Source organism: Galeopterus variegatus, unplaced genomic scaffold (genome assembly GCF_000696425.1).
Source record: "Galeopterus variegatus unplaced genomic scaffold, G_variegatus-3.0.2 Scaffold219, whole genome shotgun sequence".
Taxonomy (NCBI): Eukaryota; Metazoa; Chordata; class Mammalia; order Dermoptera; family Cynocephalidae; genus Galeopterus; species Galeopterus variegatus.
The window spans coordinates 477,034-500,712 of NW_007726330.1; the positions used below are offsets into that span (position 1 = coordinate 477,034).

Below are 23,679 nucleotides of genomic sequence, written 5' to 3' on the forward strand. Positions count from 1 at the left end.
CGGCGCGGGCTGGGACCCCCCTAGCCGGGCCCGCCCCTTTGGGGCACCGGCCGCTCGGGGCGGGGAGGCAGGGCAGGCCGAGACCCCTGGGCTGCCGGGGCGGAGAGGGCTGCGCCCAGGTCCGCCCGCCTCGCCCTTGTCCCCGTCGCTTGGCTCGTCCGGGAGGAAGACACCTGTAGAAAGTGCCGCTGGGAACTTCTCTCCGCCTGATCCGCCCGCGATTGCCGAACTTAGGTTTGGGGTTTGCACAGCAGTGTTGGCGTCTGAGAGCGGGGGAACAGGTGCCCGGTCCGGCTGGGCGCGGGGGGCACCGCAGGTGGAAACGGAGTCCCCGGGCCCACGTGCAAGGCGCCTGGCGGGGGAGGCTGGCGACGCGCTCTCCCGTGACCCCTGTCCGCGAGCGCGTCACCTCGGCGGCTTAGCCCCTGCCATCTGGGCTCCCTCCCTGCCGGCCCTTTGTGCCTCCTAATCCCCGGGCGCAGGAAGTCCGCGGGAGGGACTTCAGTCTCGGGGCCTTTCTCCGGCCCGGGCGGCTTTGGACACCTTTAGGCGACGGTACGGAGACCCAGTCTGTTTTCCATGCTGACGGGCGGGGGCTGCGCTGTGGGACTTGGCGAGGTGTCTTGCCAGAGTGTCTTGGCGGGACGGTTGGTGGACACCCTGGGCTTTGACTGTGGGGAGAACTGACCGTAACCAGGGGGACCGCGATGTGGCCCTTTGAGGCTCTCACCTGAGACAGGTGAGGTGGGCGGGGCTTCGACTCAGCGCCCATTCCCTTGGGCAGATGGAGGCCGCTTTAACCTGGCCTCAAGGGACGCTCTGCAGGAGATAGTAAGTAGCTCAGGGTCTTGTCAGGCTGCAGAGGGGATTCCGGGTAGGGATGGGGGCTGGGAGGGAAATGAGTGTGTCAGCGACAAGGAAACCCAGGAGGAGAGCTCAGCCAGCCCAGGGGAGGCCACGTCCAGACAGTCTGGGTCTGTGTGAGCTGCGGCAAGGAGAGAACTTGGGAGAGATGGTTCAACTTCTTTATTTTACAGGCAGGGGATTTGTGTTTGGTTTTAAATGATCTGCCTACAGTGCTCCCTTGTGGCAGTCAGGACTCAAACCCTGCTCTTGGGACTCTGACCAGAGCTAGCTCCTCTTCTCCGAAGTTAGGCTGGGCCAGTCTCTTTGGGGACCACTGGATGAATTTCTAGGGTCTGGGGTCATTCTTCATCCTTCCTCTTTCTTGAGGCAATCTCCCCTTGGGTGACAGATTAATATAATTTTGGTTACATTAAAATAACATTTTGGGGGCCGGCCTGTGGCTCACTCGGGGAGAGTGTGGTGCTGATAACACCAAGGCCACGGGTTCGGATCCTATAAAGGGATGGCCAGTTTGCTCACTGGCTGAGCGTGGTGCTGACAACACCAAGCCAAGGGTTAAGATCCCCTTACTGGTCATCTTTAAAAAAAAAAAAAAAAAAAATTTAGTAATTTTTTTCATACACAGCATTAAAAGCCAAAAAGGCCCATAATCACAGGTGACCCCTGTCCATTTAAAAAATAGGAAAGGTAATAGGAGCCCATGGTTGGAAAAATGAAACATGTTAGAAGGTGTAAAATAAAAGAGGAAAAATGTTTCCTTGCCTGACAGTCTTTTTCCTCAAACATAATGTTTGCGAAGATTTTTAGTGTCTTTCCAGACATCTGGCAGGTGTAGTTTTGAATCATGCCTTGCTGAGGTCTTGCTGTGTGTTAAAGATGTTGATGAGAGAATGCGAAATGTCACGGACATGTGTGGCCTGGCACATAGCAGGCGCTGCTGAGGGTGAACTCCTTAGCTTCCCCAGGAAGCATGAAAAGTGTCTGTCACTTGCAGGCCTTTGGGCAGGCACCTGGGCCTTTTGAAAGTGCCTGATGGGTTGAGGGAATTTGTCTTCTCTGGAAGTCGTCAAGGGGGTCATGATTTTGTGATTTTTAAAGTCTCTGGAAGCCAGAACTTAGAAGTAGGGGGACAGATAGAGGGCGGAGGCCTGTCTTGAATGGGCATTGTGAACGGGCATCCTGGGGAGAACCGGCAGTGTGGGTTGATGGGCAGACCACAGCCGGGGTCTTTCCTGAGGTGGGGATGGGTGGAGAAGGCAGACTCTCATCTGCCCTGCTTTCTGCTCAGGGGGAGGGCTTGCTGTGTACGCTCTACACCCTGTTGGGGGGCAGGGGAAGGGAGCACATTCCTGGGCTGCTCTGTGTCATTGACGAGTTTCTCTGGGAACTCCACAGTGCCTCTTTGCGACCTTGTATGGGGAGGTGGTGCCTCCTGCCAGGAAGTCCCCAGGACCCTCCCTCTGAGAGAGAAATTGGTGCCTGGAGCTAGGAAGTTTGGAGCTTCCCCATCAATGGTCAGTGGCCGCTGCCCACCCCGCAGTTGCAGACACTGAGCATCCCTGGCAAGAGCCTCCAGGAGCAGTGGGGGGGGGGGGGGTTAGTTTCCTGGGAGGTTACTCAGCCTTCCTGGTCTTTCTAGACGAGTCAGAAGCAACTGTTGAGACACTTGAGTTGGGGGCCGTCCTGAGAGACCTGTTCTTGCTCCTGCTCCTGGGCCGGCCTCTGTGACTCACTTCTCCTCGGTGCTCAGCTCTGAGAGACCCTCTTATCTCACCAGGCGATATCGCTGTCAGGGCTGCTCCTGGGCCCAGGCATGCCGGCTCTGCTTGGCAACTTTGTTTTCCTCTGCCCAGGAGCAGTTTGCAGGGAGAAACAGGGTATAGGGCAGGAGATGGGTGTCTCCAGTGGGGCAGCACTGCTTGCCCTCCCCAGCCCTGGCTTCCTAGGATCCCACAGAGACCCTCCTTTGCTGTGCCCTGTAGCCGTGGGCCTTGCCCAGGTCCCTTTGGTGTGGCATCCCCCCTCCCCAGCCCTGCCTCTTTGAAGTATCCCTCTGAGAGTCACCCCTCTCTTTCCCCTTCCCAGGAACCATGGTGAATTCTTGAGCTAGGAGAGGCTTCTCTGGGTGTGGGGACAGGGAAACTGCTAGGTACCTGACTCTACCCTTCAGGAATTCAGCAGAGACCGGAGCCTTCTCTCAAGACTCCTGACCCAATGTTCCCAGGATTCGATGAGAGGTACATCTGGGCACAGGACTACGTGACCGTAGTAAATGATATTAATATTTAATAATATTAATACCAGAATACTGGGATTCTCCTTGCCAAGGAGCTGGGTATCCTGGAGTCTTGGTCTCAGACAGGGCCCACAAGGGTATCCCAAGCAAGATGCCAGGTATCCACATGGCCCTGGTAATGGCCAGAGGCTAGAGGACAGGGTAGGGAAGCTCCCTGAGCCCCCTGTGGGGCCCCACCTCAATGTTCTTTGGGGTTAGTGACTGGAGAAGACCGTGCCTAGTGAATCCCTAATCAGTCCTACCTGTTTGCTTATTCATTCAACAAGTATTTACTGGTGGTGCCTCTTGTGTGCCCTGCATGCTCTAGCCACTGACATATCCTTAAACAAAGCAAAGCTTTCTGCCATCGTGGAGCTTCTCTCTAAAGGGTGGGAAACATGCGTAACGAAGAGTCAACGTAAGCTATAGGGTAAGGAGAACTGGCACAGGGGATTGGGAACCCCAGAGCGGGGGCAGATTGCAACTCTAAAAGGTGGTCAGGGTGGGCCTCAGCAAGGAAGTAACATTTGAGCAAAGAGTTGAATGAGGTCAGGGAGTTCTTTGAACAATGTTTGAGTGCCTCCCATGTGTCATTGGGGATATAACTGTGGACTAGACAGGCACAGTCCCTTCCTGGATCTGACATCTTCTGGAAGCCCCTTGGGACAGCTTGTTCAAGTTTTGGGACAGGTAGGAGGCCCCAGAATGGGGCTTGATTGGGTGGGCTAGGTTACCTACCCACCCTAGCCCCAGACAAGTTGTCTATCTTCTCCCCAGAATGGTTCTGCTTTTCCTTGTACATGGCCACATCCTGTCAGTCACTTCACTGGAGAGAGTCTGGGGTTGGGTTGCAGAAAGGGACAGAAGCCCCCAGAATGGGATGTGTGAGGGTGGATGCATTCTGACTCCCCCCATCCTCACAGGCCCAGGGGGACAACGGGAAGGAAACTCTTCAGGAGGGGCCTGGGCACATCAGGAGGACTCTTTCATGGTTGTGGGATGGGGTTGTGGCTCCACGGGATGGACCATGGTAGTGGTGGAGGCTGACCTCAGAGGGGCCCATCCAGGCTACTGTTAGCTAGCCCCTCTGTCCTGGGAGAGAGACCTGAACTGAGCAGAGGATTCTGGAGTCACACAGGTTGGAGTTCGAACTGGGACTTGAGCTCTTACTGTTTGGGCTTTGATACCACTCTGAATCTGATTTCATAAGCAGTTGTGAGCGTTAAATGAGATGTTGCATGTAAACTGTTTTTGTTTTTAATGGTTTTTTGCATGCAAAGTCCTTAAAGTAACATCTAGTTAGTTCCCAGTCCCTTCTAGTTGCCCTGCCACCCTGGGCTTGTGTTCTCCCAGGTCCCACCTCTGTGGAGTTGTCCGTCAGCCAGAGTTTGGTTGCTAAGCTGCTGGCCAGGGGCCTGCCTGGTGCCTGTGGGAGATTGGGTTTCCCAGGGCAACATGGGCATCTGACTTGGCACAGACAGATGCCAGAGGGGTCAGCAACTGCCTCAGTGGCTTCGATCCCTGCCCCACCACTCCCGTCAGTAGGAGGTGCAGGGGCGTACTCACATCCGTCAAACAGGAGGCCAAAGCCACACACAGCCTCACACAGGATGTTGGGGAAGGGAGGGCTGCTTCTTAACCAGTAGCAGGCTACGGAGAGCGTGAGCAAAGGGGAGAGGAGAGGAGAGCTTGGGACATGACGCAGTGTGCTCCTGGAGATCTCCCGCAGGTGTTGGGTGTGGCTCCAGGGGCCCTCTCTCCCTTGGACTGAGGAGTCTTGAGTCCCACTGCTGGGTGTGGACTCTCCCAGCAGATCAGTGGAAGTGCCTGGGCTATTGAGGAACCTTCTGGGACATTGGCCCATCCTACACCTCCAGGCTAGACAGGCTGGCCCAGCTTGGCCAAGCTTTGGTCTCATGGGGACACATTAGCCCAGGCACCCCAAATAATGCCAGCGCGGGGTGAGCAGTCTGGCTAGGAAACCTTCTCCTTCCTTCCTGGGGCACAATGAGATCTGCCACTTAGAGCAGGGGGCCCAAGACGAGCCCACTCATATACAGCTACTGTCTCTCTGCCTCCACGGGTCTCTTCATTGAGCTCCTGAGATGGTGGGGGGCAGAGGTCATTGTGTGTGTCCTAGCAGTGGGACAGGGCCAGGGCAGAGGATGGAAGGGGAAGATAGGGTGTGAGTTTTCTAACCTGTTGCCAAATAGAGACCTCTCCTATTTTTTCCAGGAGGGTGTCAGGGTATAGGGAGACCTGTTCTAGACCCAGGAATATTTTGTGGCTCGCAGTAGTGGTGAGTGATTGGAGCAGTGAGAAGGGAAGGAAATGGCCACATGCGCTGCCCACAGGGAACTCACGGCCAGTTCCACACACGAGGCAGACTCGCGTGGAACATGAATAGAACCATCCCTAAACCCTGGGTGCAGGGCAGAGCTGGGTGGGTGGCTCAGAGGTTGGTCTGGTCATGGACAGAGGGTACAACGGGCAGGAGACCGTGGGTGGCTGATATTAAGAAGTTAGGGGGATAAAAAGGTGTTTCTTCGTATGAAGCCCCCATCTCAGGGGTGGTGCTCTAGCCAGGTGGCGTCCCCAGTGACTTCCCTAGACCCTTCCTGATGTTGGACTTGGAGGGCTCCTCAGCCTCTGCTCCCACGTTCCTCTCAGGAGAAGTGGGACTGAAGTGTGCAGCACCCAGGGTTACCAAACCTCCTCGTGGGCCCTCCTGTGGAAGGCTCCTGACATCCCACAGGGTCACAGCTTTCCCCTGGGCCCAGGACTCTGAAGCCCAGGGTCACCCAGCTGGTTCCACCACCCATCCGGGTACTTGGCTTCCTTGGCCTTTGTCCCTGTTTGGTGTCTACAGGGGGTGCCTCTCCCTGATCAGGTTCACTTGGCTGGAGAGGAACTCAGCGCTCTGAGAGCACAGGGCGATCCCACCAGCAGGATGAAGCTAGGCCCACCTCAGCCTGACCACTGCCGGGGACTTCATTCCCTGTCCTATTTGATCCTCTTATGTACCCTACCTGGGAGGCAGATAAACCCGAAGAAGGAAGAAAACCAACATTAATTCCATAACCCTTCCAGTTTGCTGTCTACCTATGTAAATATTTTGTTGGGTTTTTTTGGCAGCTGGCCTATTGGAGGATCCGAACCCTTGAATGTGTAAATATTTTTAATACAGTCTACCTGCCACTTGGATGCGTTTGTTCATGTGCCTACTGCCATCGTGTCATTAAATAGCCTGCTGCCCTTTTTACGGCTCTGAGCCTCCCATTGTGGGGCCGAGCACACTTCACCTGTCCCCTGGCGTTGGCCATTTAGGGTGCTTCTGCTTTTTCCCCATAGCTCAATAACCAGCACAAGGCTGGTTACTATATGTGTGGAGCTGGATGGGCGTCCCCATCCACTGTGGTTGCAAGGGACCATCTTAGCATAAGGTGCAGTCAAGCACGGAGGACAGGATGATGGTGAGAACGTCAGGATGGGGTCAGATAAGAAAGGCGTTTTGGAATGTGACTTTTGATGTGGCGTTTGGCAGGGCAAGAAGGTATTCTAGACAGAGAAGCGCAGAGACCATAGTGCCCAGGCTGGGGGCTGAGTTGAGTAGATGGAGCAGCCACCACGGCCAAGGAGAGGGGATGTGGCATGGGGGAGGGGAGGGAAGACAGCTCAGCACTGTCAGTGGGACCCCATTGGGTCACACTGAAGCTCCTTGGTGTGGCCCATGAGGCCCCACCTCTCTAACCCGCTTCATCTCTCTCCAGTGTCATCTGCGCAGACTCCTCCCACCCACCCCCGCCCCCGTCGTCATCCTCCTGGAACGTGCGAGCTTGTCCCTTCTTGAGGCTTTGCACCTGTTGTTCTCTGTCCTGCCCCCGACTTGTACTGTGGCCGACCGCTTCCCATCATCCAGTCTCTGGTGGAGAGATCACTTCCTCCACTTGCTCATTTATTCATCAGGTGACAATTGAAAAAATGGACAAAAGTCCCTGAAAGAGGATAAAAAAGCTGCTGCTGCCTTTTTCTTTTCTTTTTCTTTTGGCCGCTGGCAGGTACAGAACGCTGCTGCTTGTGGAGGGCGCCGCAGGTAGTCAAGGTTAATAAGTAAACTGCTCAGTGTGCTCAAGTGTGGCAAGTGCCACGGGGGAGAATAAAGCAGGCAAGGCGGACACGGGATGTCAGGGGAGGTGGCTGCCTCAGACAGTGTCAGGGAAGGGACATTTGAGTGCAGGAGGGTGGGGACAGGGGGAGGGGGAGGCGTGTGGTATCTGGAGGAAAAGTGTCCCAGGCAGCAGGAACAGTGAATGTATGGGCCCTTCCGACTGCCAAACCCCAGGTGCTCGATCTTAGCCTTTTCATTTTCTCACTAGTCCTTATCTCTGTCAGAAATCATCCTATTGTCTAATTTGTGTTATTGATAAACATCCATCTCTCCCCTGTCACTGCTGCCTCAATGGTCCTAGGACAGAGCCTGCTCTGTGCCAAGCGCGGAGCCAGGCACTCAGCATTGGGCAAGCTCCTACTCCTTCCAGGGGACTTGTGCAGGAGGGACTTCCATCCCTTTTGACAGAGCTGTTAACCCCAGCTTGGAGGAGCAGGGCGCCTCCCCCCACATGCCCTGCCTCCCTCCAGGAATGGGCTGAGGAAGCGGGAACTGTTCCACACCAGGCAGCTCCAGGCCTGGGTTCCTGAAGCTTCTCCACAAAGAACCTGATTGTCTCAGGTGGGTGGAAATGAGGGGCTACCTGGAGGTGAGTCCAGCCAGGTCCAGACCTGTCCTCCCTCTTTGAGAAGGGGTGACACTTTTTTATGCCTTGATCTGGGCAGTTGGGTTAGTTGGAGCGAGGGGCAGATGCTGGGCCCACCCTGCCTTGGTCCCGGCTCCATCACCCCATGACAATGGGGTTCCAGCCCCACATGGAATGGCCTCAAGTATATGCAAAGCTGCCTAGCCCTGCCCAGCCAGACCTCCCCAGCACCCCGTAGGCAGTGGCCAGGCCTCAGGCCCCAAACTGCTTTGTGAACTCTGAGCCGATGGCATGTGGGAGTGTGTGTCTGCGTGTGTCCCTGCCTTTTAACTGCAGGGGTATAATTAGGCATCCTCTGTTCTGTAATATCCGTACTTCACTGCCTCCCAAAGTCCTTAGATTTGGAAGTTAGCCAAACCTGAGGTCAAATCCAAGTTCTGTCGCTTCCTATTTGGTGACCTTGGACAAGTTGCTTAGCTGCTGTGGTCTTCATTTCCTCGTCCACCAAGTGTAGAATATTCTACTCACCTTTCAGGTGGCTGCCGGGGTCAGGGTGTTGTTCAAGTGCACCTCATTCATGGACTCACACACAGAGTGCAGAGGGAAGAAGAGGTCAGGGTGCATGCCAACACGTGACTGTGGCTATCTGTGGGTGGTGGCACTCAGGGAGGGTTTTCTCTGCACTGTTTGCTTTTTCTACAATGAGCACAGATTACTTGAGCAAAATTTCAAAAATGTAGTAGCAATAACAAACTGAAGGTGTTCTTGCCCTCCTGAGTGGAGATCTCCTGACACCACATCTGTATCCTCTGTCCCTCCTCCCACCCCCCAGGTCTTGCATTATCACCTTTGAGCCTGCGCGGGGTCCTTGGCACAGATGTCCCTTGCCCTCTTGTCCCCTCCCCAGAGCCCGCAGGCCCCACTCCTCCAAGGATTCACTCCCAGCTTCCTCTGACTTCTGACCCAGTGACCTCAGCCTGGTGGGGGGGGGGGGCAGCACTTTTTCTACAATGAGCACAGATTACTTGAGCAAAATTTCAAAAATGTAGTAGCAATAACAAACTGAAGGTGTTCTTGCCCTCCTGAGTGGAGATCTCCTGACACCACATCTGTATCCTCTGTCCCTCCTCCCACCCCCCAGGTCTTGCATTATCACCTTTGAGCCTGCGCGGGGTCCTTGGCACAGATGTCCCTTGCCCTCTTGTCCCCTCCCCAGAGCCCGCAGGCCCCACTCCTCCAAGGATTCACTCCCAGCTTCCTCTGACTTCTGACCCAGTGACCTCAGCCTGGTGGGGGGGGGGAGCAGCACCCCTGGAGCTACTTATTTGTGAGCTTGCACAGCCCTCCCCCATGGCTGGAATGCACTGCTGGCCAGCCGGCTCAGCTGGCTCTTGGAGGCCTGATCACTGCAGGCCCAGGAGTCTATTTTCACTTCCAGTCCTGGGAGCCTTCAGGGCTTTCCCAGCCCCTGCCTGTTGGTCTGAACCCACTGTAGGTCGGATCAAGTGGGCACTTGGAGTTTCCCGGCAAGTAGCTGCTTTGCAGTGGGAGACTCCTGCTCTGGTCTGACTCCCCCCAAATGTGAAGGCACAAACTTCTCGGACCCACCCCTGCCCCTCCTTGTCAGTTTCCCCAGGTGATGGTGCTCTGAGGTCTGGTCCCCGGGATTTGGTTTGGAAGTCACCAAGCCTGCAGATCCATTCATTCACAGGGGGAGGTGTCCCTGCCTCTCTTTTGTAACATGAATGCAGAGTGGGGTGATCCCTCCCAGCAGGGCAAGCCCTCAGTTACTCTGCTAGAAGACTGCCCCCCAACTCTGTGATGATCATTGCATTTGACACCCTGCAGCTTCTAGGGATCCTCCAGTCTTAGATCACACAGAGTCCTTCCAATGCAAAGTCCTGGCCTCATGGGTAATTTTTGCCATCTCCCAAGAAGCCACAATCTTCAGGGTGTCTTTCAGGCCTCAGCTTAGATATCTTCTTCCCCCATACTCCCTGGCCCCATCCCCAGTTTGGGCCAGGTACTTGCTCTCCCTCCCCCTATCGGAGCACACTGTGCTGTCCTGTCTTTACCTGCCCCTACCCTAGAATACGTCCTCCAGGGTGGGGTCTGGATCTGCTTCCTTCCTTTTGTAGCCTAGCTCAGAATGAATGGAGCCATTCCGGGGTGGGCCTGAGCCCCTGTGTTTCCCAAGGATAAGCCTTGGTGTCCTGTGGTCACTGGGAGGCTATGCTACTGGAGGCCTGAAGTTGGAGAACAGATGATCCTTCCCCCAAGGATAATCCAGAAATAGTTTCCCCTTGGGTTGGGAATGCATTCTATGGTGGGCGGCGATTTCAGAGCAGTGAGCTGGTTTCTTTATTGGGAGCAGACGCCTTCTCCATATTATTCTCCACTTGGGCCCATGGGAAAGGGAGCCTTTCTGAGCCCAGGGGAGCTGGAACTAGGATGGCCAGAGATATGGGTGGGGATCGTGGGGAATCTTGGGGCTAGGGCTGCCACAGAGAACCCAGCAGTCTCATGGGTCAGACCTGGGTCCTGGCCAGGTGGGATAGGCCAGCATCCCTGACAGGATCTGTGGCTGTGGCTGGTTGCAGAGGCCTAAGCTGAGAGTCCCTTGACAGCCTTTCCTGAATTTAGAAGGAAGAATCTACCCAGGTTTGCCTACCACCTGCTGTGCTCTGGCCTGGAATTGCCCCAGGCCTCCCCCCTGCCCCCATCTGGGCTTTGATCTGGGGGCCACAGGACAGCCTGTCCACCTTCCAACTGGCTCTGGAGAGAGGCTTGTGAAGTTTCCCTTTCTGTTTAGCTGGAGTTTTATGGTTTTTCAGAAAACAGGTTAACAATTAAGCTAATTAACCTCGGGGCCTGCTGGCCTTCCTTGTTCCTATAAAGCTGGGCTAGATGGCTTCCTGTCCCGGCTTCTCCTGCTCCCATTATTAGGCCACAGGTGGCCAGAGCAAGCATTAGAGCATTAACCCGCCCCAGACAGGCCCGGCCTCCAGGTACAGAGGCCTCTCTGGTGTCTCTCAGCACAGGGAGTGTGGGGAAGCCGAGGGTGCAGCTGGCTGGGCCCCTGGACTTGGGGAGCGATGCCGTGGGAGGGTGGGTATGGAGCAGGGGCTGGTGTTGGTCTGCGCCCTGGCGCTCAACAGCTCTACCCAACTGTTCCTCCCACTTTTCTAGGTCTCCTTGAGGGCTGCAGTCTAAGCAAGATGAGGCGGTTCCTGAGACCAGGGCACGACCCTGCGCGGGAGAGGCTCAAGCGGGACCTGTTCCAGTTTAACAAGGTGAGGGGAAAGCAGGGGAGATGATCCTGTGTTTCGGCACAGGCCGGGCATAACACTATCAACCTCCCCCAAGGGCTGGGCTGGGCTGTGCTGGGCGGGGGGTCAGGTTTCCTTTACCTAGATTAAGATACTTACTAGGCCCTGCCTGAAATGTCTCATGGGAATCTGGCTTTGGAAATGGGGTCTGGTTAAGGGCTTTTCTGCGAAAGGTCAGTAGGATGCTTGGGAGTTGTGATTCATCGTCCCAAGTCTTACTGTATGACCTCTGCAAGTCACTGTGCCTCATTGAGCCTCAGTTTCCCCACCTGTAAAATAGGGATAAAACTATCAGCCCTGCCTACCTATCACAGTGTTGTCAAGGAGACTTAGGGACAAGAAAGATGAAAGCACGTTGAACTCTGCAAGATATAATAATGTTCCTGTAATACCAGGTCCCTTGGGGCCCAGGAGTCACAGATCACGGCTGTTCCCTCCCTCCTCAAATTGCCCCCAAAGGAAAATGCAGCTTCCCTTGCAGGCAGAATTTCTTCTGGCAGGCACCAGGACGGGGTGAGTGGGAAGAGGCACCCAGGAGAATGAGCCAGAGTTGGCATTTGAGTACCTTAATCCCACACCTGCTCCTGAGGCCCCAGAAGCTCTACAGGGCTCCCCCAAGGGGGCTAGGGCCTGAGAAGGCCAGCGCAGGCCTGTAAACAGGAGGCGCACAGCGTGGTTCATTAGGTGCTCCTCGGCCACCTAGCAATCTGGAGCTGTTTGGGGGTAATTAACCCTCTCACCTCTGCTTTGATCTATGATGCTCTTCCTCTGGGGTCCAGGTCTCCCCAGGACATGCTGATGGGTGGAAATCTGGCTTTCGTGGAGGCTTCTGTTTGGACTCACTCCCCCCGCCCTACCAAAGGAACCAGTGAATGTGTTACGCTGCACAAGTCTGGAAAAGGAGTGTCTCCTTGTGCAAAACGAGAAAGTCTCCTCTTTAGTTTTTTTTTTGTTCTTGTTGATTTAAGAAGTGCAGAAGTAAGCTTGCCCAGGTATGAGTCTAGCTTTGACACTTAGAAGCTGTCACCATGTGCTCGTCACCCACGCCATAGGCTTGACATGGGCTTATGTGGAATTAGATTACTTAAGTGCTAGGCACAGTGGCCCAGAAATGTTAGCAGGTGGTTTTTTTTTGGTGGCAGTGGGGGCTTCCCAGATCTCCTCATTAGGAGAGGTGGGTCAGAGGTCCCAACATGCCCTGCCATTTTCCTCTGGTTTTCGTGACCTGTGGGAGAAGATGTCGCCAATGGAGCTTTGCTGTGAGGCCATTCGTCTCTGGAATCAGGGCTTTCCTCTTGCTGGCTTGCTTTTGGACCTTGGGAAATGGGAGTGTGGGTGTTGGGAATGGGAGATCTCAGGACACCTGGGGCCTGCGACACTCGCTCCCATGGATGCTGGTGGTGGGTCTCAAAACCTCATTATCCACCTGGGGGAGGGAGACCCAGGTGACCCCCATGTGCCTCCATCTCCCTTGGTAGTGCTAGAATCTCTCACTCGGAGAAGGTGGCTTATTCCAGCAGAAACCGGACAGACAGGCTCAGCAAAGAGGGATGAACCCCAGCCCCAAGTTTCGTCTGTGCAATGGGGTGAGGCTCGGGTGGGGCTAGGGCAGAGGCATCGTCCCCTCCATTCCCCCTGTTCCCACTGGTGGTCCCCAAACTTGCCCCCCCACCTCCAGCCTGGCAGGGGGAGGGAGAGGCTCCTGGAATTCCTCCCAAATCCTCCTTCCACTTACATGCAAGGGATGAGCTCCAACTGTATACACAGCCCAAGGCTTGGACTGGGGAGTCTCAGATGATAAGGCCTTTGCCCTCCTGGGCATGGATAGTCTGGTGGGAGGGAAGAGGCTGATGGCCTGAAATTCCATGTCTTGGGAGTGGAGAGGAGGGAAGGGAGAGTCAGAGGGCTGATGAGGAATTTAGGGAGCCACAAAGAATCTCGTCCAGGCTCTGGGAGTGTGGTGAAAACAGAAGGATGGCATTGCAGTATTTGGGACCCTGGACGGTCCCACCCAGGCCAGCCCCTCCCCAGCTCCAGGCTTCCCTTCAGGTGTAGGGCAGGCAGAGGGGAGGCTGGAACTGGGGAGTCTGATCTGACACCAGAGCCTTAGTGGGTTTTGAGCAGGGGTGTAAGTGGTCCCATTTATGATTATTTTTTTAAAGATGTCCAATAATGGGATCTTAACCTTTGGCTTGGTGTTGTCAGCACCACGCTCAGCCAGTGAGCGAACCAGCCATCCCTATATAGGATCCGAACCCGTGGCCTTGGTGTTATCAGCACCACACTCTCCCGAGTGAGCCACGGGCCGGCCCTATGATTTTTTTTTTTTTTTAGTCAAGTTCCATTTACAATTTAAGACAGATAAATCTAGGGACTTTTTTTTTTTTGTCCTTTTTGAGACCGGCCGCACCGTGCTCAGCCAGTGAGCGCTGTGAGCGCACCAGTCATCCCTATATAGGATCCGAACCCGCGGCGGGAGCGCTGCTGCACTCCCAGCGCCGCACTCTCCCGAGTGTGCCACAGGCTCGGCCCTCTAGGGACGTTTTTAATCATTGAGTAAATCAGGTAAGCCCCAGAGCACTTAGGAGACATTGGAGTGACCAGCTGGGAGGCAGGGCATGAGCTGAGCAGGCTTTCTCAGGCTCCACACTGGTGCATTTGGGGCCAGCTATGTTGTGGGGGCTGTCCTGTGTGTTGTAGGGTGTTTAGCAACATCACTGGTCCCTACCCACTGATGCTAGTAGCACTCCCCCCCAAGATGTGACAACCCAGAATGTCTCCAGACATTGCCAAATATCTTGGGGGTATAAATCACCCCTGGTTGAGAACCACTGGAACAGAGAACTATTTAGGGCATAAGATTGATAAGACCTGATGATCGATGCAGTATGGAGTAAAGAGAGGGGACAGGGAAGGGAGGTGGGTGTCCAGGTTGACCCTGGGGTCCCTTTCCTGCATGGGTAGTAGTACCAGACACCATGAGGGGGAGCCCAGGCCAGGAGGAGCAAGGAGCAGGTTTGAGGTAAGGTGATATGTTTTGAACATTTTGGTTTGGACAGAATAACAACAAAAATCTCCATTTTTGGAGGGGCAGTTCGTCCAGTGGTCAGTATGGCCTACCCTGGCACCTGACTGCCTGTTCACCAGCTATGTGACCTTGGGCGGGTCACTCATCTCTAAGATGCAGATGCTAAGGGAGCTACCCTGGAGCTGGTGTGAGGACTAAAAACCTCAGAGCATGCATGTCAGAGGGCACACCTCGGCCTTATCTGGCTCGAGGCTAACTTTGGGGAGCCTTGGGACCCTCAGGCGAGGGAGGGTCCAGCAGGCAGTGGGATGTACAGAACCTGAGCCTTGAGCTGCACAGGGGCTGCTGGTGTCGATGCAGGAGTTATTCACACCTCTAAGCGGGTCTTGGAGGGTGTGGCTGGGGATGAGGACATCCCTGTTCCATTTGCCGACTCGCTATGTGGCCTTAGGATGGTGCCTTCACTTCTCTGAGCCTCAGTTTCTTCACCTGTGAAGTAGTCATTTGCTATGTGTGGTGGGAGACAGACGTATAGACAAGTCAGCTGGCAGTGCCAGCACAGGGCCACTAAGAACCCATTGAGGGGACCGTGGCACCTCAGTAGGGAGAAAGTGACTCTGGAGAGGAATATAATCGTCACGTCACAGTAAACCCTTTCCTTGAAAACTGTTCATGGCCTGCTCACTCCCCTGGTGAAACTGAAGCACACCTGAACCAGCCACCTGCCACACCCATAAGGACAAACAGGCCTTTGCACCTGCCCAAGGTTGCCACAGAGGCACCTGCCTAGGCCCCTCCTAGCCAAGCTTCTCCTGTCAAGCTCCTCCTGCCCAAGCCCACCGCCTACCTCCCTTCCTCCCTGAACAGTATTCCTGACCCGCTGCCCCTGCTCAGGGCCAGGTTGTTTTTGTCTTGGCTTTTGCATGGCTGGGCCTCTGGTGTCGGGTGACAGCTATACCGGGAGGGCCAGGTGCTGCCACTGCCAGGAATCTGAGCTGGCCACACCCAGTATCGGGCAGAGCTGCCCAGCCACCCAGGCGGGCGTGCCCCCTGCAGCCCTGGGCAGCCTCCAGCGCCTCTGGTTCCCGCCATCCCTTCCTTCCCATCCCCTGACAAGTACTAGGGACTTCTTCGGTCCTTGCTCTTGGGTGGGGTCCTTCCTGGGTGAATGGATGGCCCCCACTGTCTCTGAAAAACAACCTCCACTCCCTCCCTTCCCTTCCGGGGACCCGGAACGGGGTCCTGCGGCCGGAGTGAGACAGATGGGCTTTCTCTCCACACCAGGCTAATGTTGCAGTTTGGCAGCTCCTGCAAGTCTTTGCTCTCCTTTCCCAACTCCCTGTCAAAAGAGTTCATTGTTCTCTCCTCCCTTGGCAGAGGTCACCTGAGCCAGGTAGCAGAAATGGGGACAGGGCCAGGTAGGCTGGATGGTGAGCTCAGGCAGTTGGGGGAGGATGGCCCCATGGCTGCCAGGCTTTGGTCAAGATTCTAGTTTGAACCCGAGCAGGAGACAGCCGGGGTCTTAGGATGGGAGGGCTGATCTTGGAGTTCTGTGCCCACCGAGGGGCTGTGCCTGTTGCCCCAGATGGCACCCCCACCCTCTGTCCTAAGTGGAGGAGTGACTCAGGGTTGCTGTGTGCCTTTGAAGTGGGACAGCCCGGGGGCTGGGCCCACCCTCCTGTGCCCAGGTGGAGGCCTCTAAGGGAGGCCATATATACCCTATTCCAGGGATCTGGCACTGATCCCTAAACCCTAAGCAAGGTGGGTGGGAAAATTGTAACTCACCTGGTCCTTGTACTCCAGTGGGGGAGTCTTAAAAGGCTGTTAGGAGTTGGGGGAAGGACAAAAAGGGGGTGGGAATGGCACCAAGGTAGGGGGACAGTGGGGGCATGGCCAGGGGTGCCTTGCGGGGCCTTCGTTCCTTCCCTTCCTTCTTCACCCCAGGACGCTGGGTTTCTAGGCCTCCCTTCCCTTCCATCAGCTGCTCTTGTCCCTCTCCCCACATCCCTCCCCTCCCCTTCCCTGCAAGACCCTCTGGGCCTCTCATAACTGGCCCGGGGCCTTGTGCTTTGCCTCCTAGAATTGCCTCATTCAGGGATTCATGGGTCTCATTTGCACGTGGAAGCTGTGGGAAGTCCCCCTCCGCCTGCCCCAGGAGCCAAACCATTTAAATTTAAACCCACTGCCTCTGGGCCCTGTCCAGGTGGAGTCACTGAAATTCACTTCCCTTATTTTGTTCTGAGGGAGTCTGGGTCCCTCCAGAGTTGTCAACTTGGAGAAGATGCCCCAAGAGAAACAACAGAATGACTGAAAGCCCTAGAAAGCCGCAGCAGGCTTTGCAGGGCAAGGCCTGTGTGCCCTGTGGGGTGGGCTGAGCTCCCAGCCACTGTCGGGTGGTCTTCTCGAGGTTCCCCATATTCCGTCCGGTGACAGCCCTGCTCAGTGCAGGTGTCATTGGTGTCGTCCCATTTATCAGATGTGAGATGAAGCTCAGAAAGGCAAAGCAGCTCACCCAGCTCCAGGCATCTTTGAAGTGGCAGGAGGTGATTCGAAGCTTAGTGGGCCCGACTCAGCCCCTGTTCTAAATCAGTCTTTGGAAAAGGAGGTGGGTGGGCCGGCCCCGTGGCTCACTCGGGAGAGTGCGGCACTGGTAGCGCTGAGGCCGCGGGTTCGGATCCTATATAGGGATGGCCGGTGCACTCACTGGCTGAGCGTGGTGCTGACAACACCGAGCCAAGGGTCATGATCCCCTTACAGATCGAAAAAAAGGAAAACAAGGTGGGAATGGGAGTCAGGGGAGGCCACAGTGTCCCCAAGACCTGAAGGAAATGAGGAATGAGTGTGAGTGATTGAGAAAGGGGCCCAAACTCTCTGTCTTCCTCTGGGTTAGAGGAAAGAGGCTGACCAGCAGCAGCAGTGACTCGAGTGAGACGTCCGGAGGACTGCCAGTGTGGCCTGAGCGCCTGCCTGATGAAACTGCAGACCCTTCTCTCCTTGGCTTGACTTTCCTGCTGATCCCCTGCGGCAGAATTGTCTAGGACCCCGTGTTGGTCCAAAAGGGATATCATATAAGCCACATCTGTAATTTAAAATTTTTTAGAAGCTGCATTATAAAAATTTTTAAACAAGTGAAATTAATTTTAATAATATATTCTCTTTAATCCAATATACAAGGATACTTCAAAAGCTTTGTGGAAAAGTAGAATTAAGAGAATGCAAATCCTTCCTTGAACTTTTTTGAAGTAACCTCATATCTAAAATATTGTTTTGACACATAGCTAATATAAATTACTAGTAAGATTTTTTACAGTTTGGTTTTCTTTAAATACTAAGTCTTTAAATCCCAGGTGTGTATTTTACACTTAAAGCACATCTCAATTCAGACATTAAATTTTCTTGGGAAATACTTGATCTTTATTTAGGGTTTAGAAGATTTACAGTTGAAAAAGGGGATTTGAAACTTGGTCTCCCTAAGTCCAGCTCCTGTTCTTTTGGAACCCAAGTTGTTACAAATGTACTTGAAAGTTTTCCAATAACAGAATTGAACATCTCTTCTTAAATTTAAGTTAATTGATGTTAAGTAAAGCAAAAAACTTGTAAACAGGTGGCACTAGCCACGTCACAAGTGCTCAGTAGCTACACATGCCTCATGATTACTGTTCTGGGAAACTCAGGGTGTAGGACCTGCTACTGGTCACCAGGCTCCTGTGTGACATTTTCCCCAGAGTCCTCCAAATTCCAGAGGCTTTTGCCCTGAGCTGCTGGGGGGAAGGAGGGGAGATGGGAAAATGTTACTGTCTCTGGAGCCTTCTCTGGGATCTGGCCACCGACTTCTTGATGCCCCAGGAACCTGGGGCTGGCCCAGGCCTAGCAAGACCCCTGAGGGAGCTTGTCCCATACATCCTATCCTGTTCCCTGCCCTCCTTTTCTTGGGAAATGTTTACATTCCAGATACTTGGCTATCTACCCAGGACTTTTCCAGGCTCTGCATTTTTTACATAGCTGAACAAGGACCTGGGTTGGTCTGGGGGCTCCCGCTGGGCCCGTTCTGCCCTCCTGGCTGACCCATCCAGGTAGGGCCATTTGCAGGACAGACTATGTTCCCGGCAAAGAGACAGGCCTGAGGGTCCTCCCACTTAAACACACTTATTTGACCCAGGCATCCCCAAAATAAACACTCTTTGGAGCTTTCCTCCCAGCCTGACCCCAGCACAGGCCTCCTTCTGTGAACCCCAGGACTGGACTGGCAGGGAGGTAGGCAGCATACAAAGCTATCATGCCAGCTGTCATCAGGGCCTTATCTCCTTCTGCCATGTTGAGGCCTGACAAGCCTGCAAAGTAAGCTGGGACAAAAGAGGCTGCCTCGCTGGTGCAACCATTTTCTGCAGGGCCGAATCTCCATGGTTAAAAAAAAGTCTTTAAAGCAACTGGTGGGCATTGCTTTGCTCCGAGTCTAGCTCTTCAGCATCAGTATCCCCTGGAGTGGGAGGCTGGTGCTGGGTTAGAGTAGCTGATTCTCTGAGAAACAGAAGTAAAAACCTTCCTGACGATGGTCTGTCCATCTGAATCTGTAGTGTTTACGTCCATACTTTTCTTACCTGCAGTTCCATCACTGGGACAGCTGCCTCAGGAAATTCTCAGTGTTGCAGGCAAAGATAGAAGTCTGAGAATGGTCATCGATGTGATTGGCAATTGCAAAACCTCTAGAAACAAAGTAAATGTTCATCAGTAGAGGCCTGGTGAGTTAGGGAACCTCCACGTAGGGAATAGTCTTCAGCTGTTCAAAAGTCATTTTAGTTTGTTCAAGCTATTTATTTTTTTAAAAAGTCGTTTTAGGGCTTTGTGACCTGGCTGGCTTTAAGCGGAGAAACAATACAAAGCTCCACATGTTCAAAAAGTTCACAGAAAGATTCGTATTATCTTCAATTCTGTTTTTCCACACACTTTTCTAAACACTTTCTTTATGTCTCTGCGTTTTAAAATATAGACATATACACACATACGTTCACAAGCACAGAAAAGACTCAAAGGACATACGCCGAGGTGTTAGCAAGGGTTACTTCTGGCTGCGGGAGTGTGGGTGATTTTTGTGCTTTCTTTTTTAAACTTCTTTCCACGTTCCACGTTTTCTACAAAGTGTATGTATTACTTCTCTAATAAGAATGAACAAGAGCATGTGTCTGCAACAGCAATCCAGAAGTTTCCTCTCTGGGAAGGTGGTTGAGAACTCAGTGACAAGTGGGACAGAGTGGACTGGAGCACCCTCGGGCCCCAGTGACAGGCCCGGAGCTGCACTGCAACCCGGTTTCTTTCCTGGGGGCCCAGTGTCTCCACTGGGCCAACCCCCTTCGTGTTCCCCACTCCACACCCCCAGGAAGTCCCCCACTACTGCAGCAGTGCTGGGTCGGTCCCCCAGGGCACACATGGTGGACTGCAACCCGGTTTCTTTCCTGGGGGCCCAGTGTCTCCACTGGGCCAACCCCCTTCGTGTTCCCCACTCCACACCCCCAGGAAGTCCCCCACTACTGCAGCAGTGCTGGGTCGGTCCCCCAGGGCACACATGGTGGAGGTCCAGAGTCAGAGTTCCTGGAGAGTATCAAGCGGTTGGGAGAATGAGCCGACAGGACAGCCACAGGGCCAAGGACAGGGTCAGAAGTAGAGTGAGGGTAGGGCCCACGTGGGCCTGGTTTTGGCTTCAACACTTGGGTGTCAGGGAGGAACCCAAAAGGGACTGCATCCCTTCATCCTGCTGGGGTGGCTCTGCCATGGCAGCGGTCCCAGCCCCGGCAGGGACGAGTGTGCCGGCAGGGACGAGTGTGCCGGCCGGGGCCGCCTGCTCCTTCTCCTGCCTCTCGTTGCAGACGGTGGAGCACGGCTTCCCGCACCAGCCCAGCGCCCTCGGCTACAGCCCCTCCCTGCGCGTCCTGGCCATCGGCACGCGCTCCGGGGCCGTCAAGCTGTATCCTTCCCGTCTTCCCGGGCTGGCCCTGGGCGACGGAGGGTGGGAAGGACTCTCTTCCTCCGTATGCATAGGCTGTGGGTTAAGACCAAAAGTTTCCTGGTTTCTGGTGTGGGAAGTGATTTTCTTGGAGGTGGGCGAGTGAGTGGTGGGGTACAGTTGTGGGAGAGGTGGGCGAACTGGGCAGGGTGAGCCATTTACAGGTCCTTTTAGGGCAGGAGGGGGTGGGTTTGAAACTGACCAAGAAGTACAGGTTTGTTTTGCCTCCTGTGTCCTTTCAGGGCCATTCATGCTGTCTCCTCTCTTTACTTGGTTTCCCTTTGTCCCTGATTGCTGAGCAGGAGGCAGGGTAGAGTGGGGTGGGGGGACCCTGTGAGGCTGGGCCTATAGCCTGGAGTGTGCCCTCCTGACCCCCCGTGCTCCCGCTGCCATGGGGAGGGGCTTTCCCCAAAGGCAGGTGGACACATTCCCATCTGGGGAGTCCTGGGCCTTTCTCTTCCCCTTCCTCCCTCTGCTCCACCCCCCTCCTTTAAAAGGCAAGGTACAGGGCTGGCCGGTTAGCTCAGTAGGTAAGAGTGTGGTGTTATAACACCAAGGTCAAGGGTTTAGATCCCCATGCCAGCCAGCTGCCAAAATAAAATGCAAGTTACAGATGACTCCTCTTGTCCCCGGGGATGTTCCAGATATCCTCTCAAGAGTCAGCCCTGAGTGTAATGAGCCAAGGCAGGTAGTGAGCCAAAAAAAAATTTTTTTTAATCTTTTTTTCTCTTTCACAGTCAGAAGTAGACTGGCCTCAGGGCTCTGTCAACAGTAGAGATAGGGTGGCCTTGGGTGGGGGGAGCGGCACTGGGGCAGCTGCTTTTCCAAATTCCATCCCTTTGCACACACCAGAGAGTGGAGTGGACTCCTGCGTGGCGGGGACAGCGCTTCCCTTGTNAATTTTTTTTAATCTTTTTTTCTCTTTCACAGTCAGAAGTAGACTGGCCTCAGGGCTCTGTCAACAGCAGAGATAGGGTGGCCTTGGGTGGGGGGAGCGGCACTGGGGCAGCTGCTTTTCCAAATTCCATCCCTTTGCACACACCAGAGAGTGGAGTGGACTCCTGCGTGGCGGGAACAGCGCTTCCCTTGTCTGAGGCCAGATGTTGTCCGCTTGGGTCATCTTTTTTTTTGTTTTTTTTGTGACCGGTAAGGGGATCGGAACCCTTGGCTTGGTGTCGCCTGCACCGCGCTCAGCCAGTGAGCAAACTGGCCATCCCTATTTAGGATCCAAACCCGCGGCCTCGGTGCTCCCAGCGCCGCACTCTCCCGAGTGAGCCACAGGGTCGGCCCTTGGGTCATCTTTTATCCTCTGCATTGGTTCTGGGCTGCCTGGGGGTTTCTAGGTGGTTTCAGGGACAAGCCTGCAGTTCCAAGAGGAAGGACCCTTTGGACTTTTCCTCTGGCTGGCCTGGGCTGGGCTACAAGTATTAGAGCACCTCCTTCAATCTGACCTGCACCCCAGGGTGAGCCAGAGTGGGGCCTAAGGGAGTTGGGAGATGGAGGATCCCTTGCATAGCCCAGACGGCACCTCCTCTTCTGTTCCTCTGCTGCACTGTGTGGGCACGGCAGGGGGGTGCTAGGGTTGGCTGGGCTGGAGCTAGTGTACACAAGGAGGGTATGGGCCCAGGCCCCACTGCCGGCTCAGCCTTCCTTCAGCTGTTAATCATTGCCAGGCCATGGCCATATCTTGGTTACCAGTCCCTGGTGCCAAGACTCATAGGCCAAGACTGCTGGGGACAGGCCCACAGAGGTGCCTCGTGTTTCCTCACGGGTGCCACCAAGCGATAGCAGATGGCTCTGATGCAGCTCAGGTTGGTGGTGGTGGGAGGGAACCAGGTATGGTGGCCTAAGAGTTGCCAACATAGGGTTTCATCTTTCTAAGGGTTTGCCCCCACCACCTGGCTGGGATAATTCCCCAGGAATCAGGTCATGGCCAAGTGTCTCCGGGCCAGGGCCACTGCTGTCTCCTTCCCTCCCCAGGCCCCCAGACATGGGTCCTGCTGTCTAGGGGAAGGGCAGGCCTTCTCTGGGTTTGTGCTCCTGGGCCTGGAGGGTGGGTGAGGGATGATGTCCCCCCTCCAGAGCTTTTCCTGAACCTGCACCCAGCTATGGCGCCCCAGGGGTGGAGTTCATGGGACTACACCAGGAGAACAACGCCGTAATGCAGATCCACTTCCTGCCTGGCCAGGTGAGGGGGCCTGGCCCAGGGAGGGACAGGGGTCTGCTCCATGTATGTCTTCCAGAAGGGGTGGTGTGGACAGACAGGCATTTGGTGGACCTGGGTTTGGTGCTGATGGGAAGACCTGGGACCACCTCCCTTTCCCCAGCGGGGGGTTCACAGCCCACCCTGAGAGTAGCCAGGGGTCTTTTGGTCCTGGGCTTTCTGACAACCAGCCCAGGCTGGGCTGCCCCAGTGTGTAAAGGCCTCAACGAATGCGCCCTCCCTGATTAACCAGACAGCATGTTCCTGCCCCTGTTCCCATTCCCTCCTTAGTGCCAACTGGTTACCCTGCTGGATGACAACAGCCTGCACCTGTGGAGCCTGAAGGTCAAGGGTGGGGTGTCAGAGCTGCAGGAAGATGAGAGCTTCACACTACGTGGCCCCCCAGGGTAAAGACTCGGTCCCCTTCCTTTCCCAGCCCAGCCCTTCTCTTGTACCCAACTCGGGGTGGGCTCACCCTTTGGAGGTCCTCTTGTGCCCTTGGCAGTGCCTGGCATGTGTTTGAGCCATTGATCTTGTGCTCAGGTGCTCTGGGTGGCGAGGGCAGGGCTGTGGCCTGCCTCTCTCCATCCCATGCTGTCTCGTGCTAGAGGGTCCCAGGTATTTTTCCTGCCTCCTAGCCCAGGCTCTTTGTCGTCTGTCTCCTATCTTGGTAGAAAGTAACCAATATATTTGTTTGGCCTGAGACTGTGGATCCCATTAAAGGATCTCATGGGCCTTCCCTGGGGTGAGGGACAGCCAGGAGTTGGAGGACCCTGTCCATGGGGTCTCCCCTGTCTGGGCAGCAGCCAGCTCAGAGGCAGCTGTTCTCGTTGGCAGGGCTGCCCCCAGTGCCACACAGATCACCGTGGTCCTGCCACATTCCTCCTGCAAGCTGCTCTACCTCGGCACCGAGAGTGGCAACGTGTTTGTGGTGCAGCTGCCGGTCTTCTGCACACTGGAGGACCGGACCATCAGCTCAGACGCCGTGCTGCAGCGGTGAGCCTGGGACCCTGGTGCCATTAGAACCTATCCCCTCAAGCTGGACATAGCCTCTCCCCTTGGTCCCCAGGAATGTCTCAGGAGCTTATAATTTCTCTGCTGGGAAATCTATGGGGACAGGAGAAGAGACTCTGAGCTCCCCACCTGTCCCCCAAATTGAGAACATAGTATGTTAGCATCATAGCACTAAAAGTAGTTTGGGGGGTAACTTGTCACTTCATTTAAA

The 23,679-nt window shown here is 54.9% G+C and overlaps 1 protein-coding gene across 3 annotated transcripts in view; it reads left to right on the forward strand.

The window, feature by feature from the left end:
• Positions 1 to 10,851: 10,851 nt before the first annotated feature.
• Positions 10,852 to 23,679, forward strand: part of LLGL2 (lethal giant larvae homolog 2 (Drosophila)) — a 28,014-nt gene continuing 15,186 nt past the window's right edge. For all 3 annotated transcript variants that reach the window (XM_008566076.1, XM_008566077.1, XM_008566079.1), the window contains exons 1-6: positions 10,852 to 10,904; positions 11,086 to 11,189; positions 20,115 to 20,212; positions 22,358 to 22,439; positions 22,746 to 22,861; positions 23,292 to 23,450. In XM_008566076.1, the coding sequence (XP_008564298.1) occupies positions 11,115 to 11,189; positions 20,115 to 20,212; positions 22,358 to 22,439; positions 22,746 to 22,861; positions 23,292 to 23,450 (530 nt within the window). In that variant the 5' untranslated portion in view covers positions 10,852 to 10,904; positions 11,086 to 11,114. The remainder of the gene's footprint in view (positions 10,905 to 11,085; positions 11,190 to 20,114; positions 20,213 to 22,357; positions 22,440 to 22,745; positions 22,862 to 23,291; positions 23,451 to 23,679) is intronic.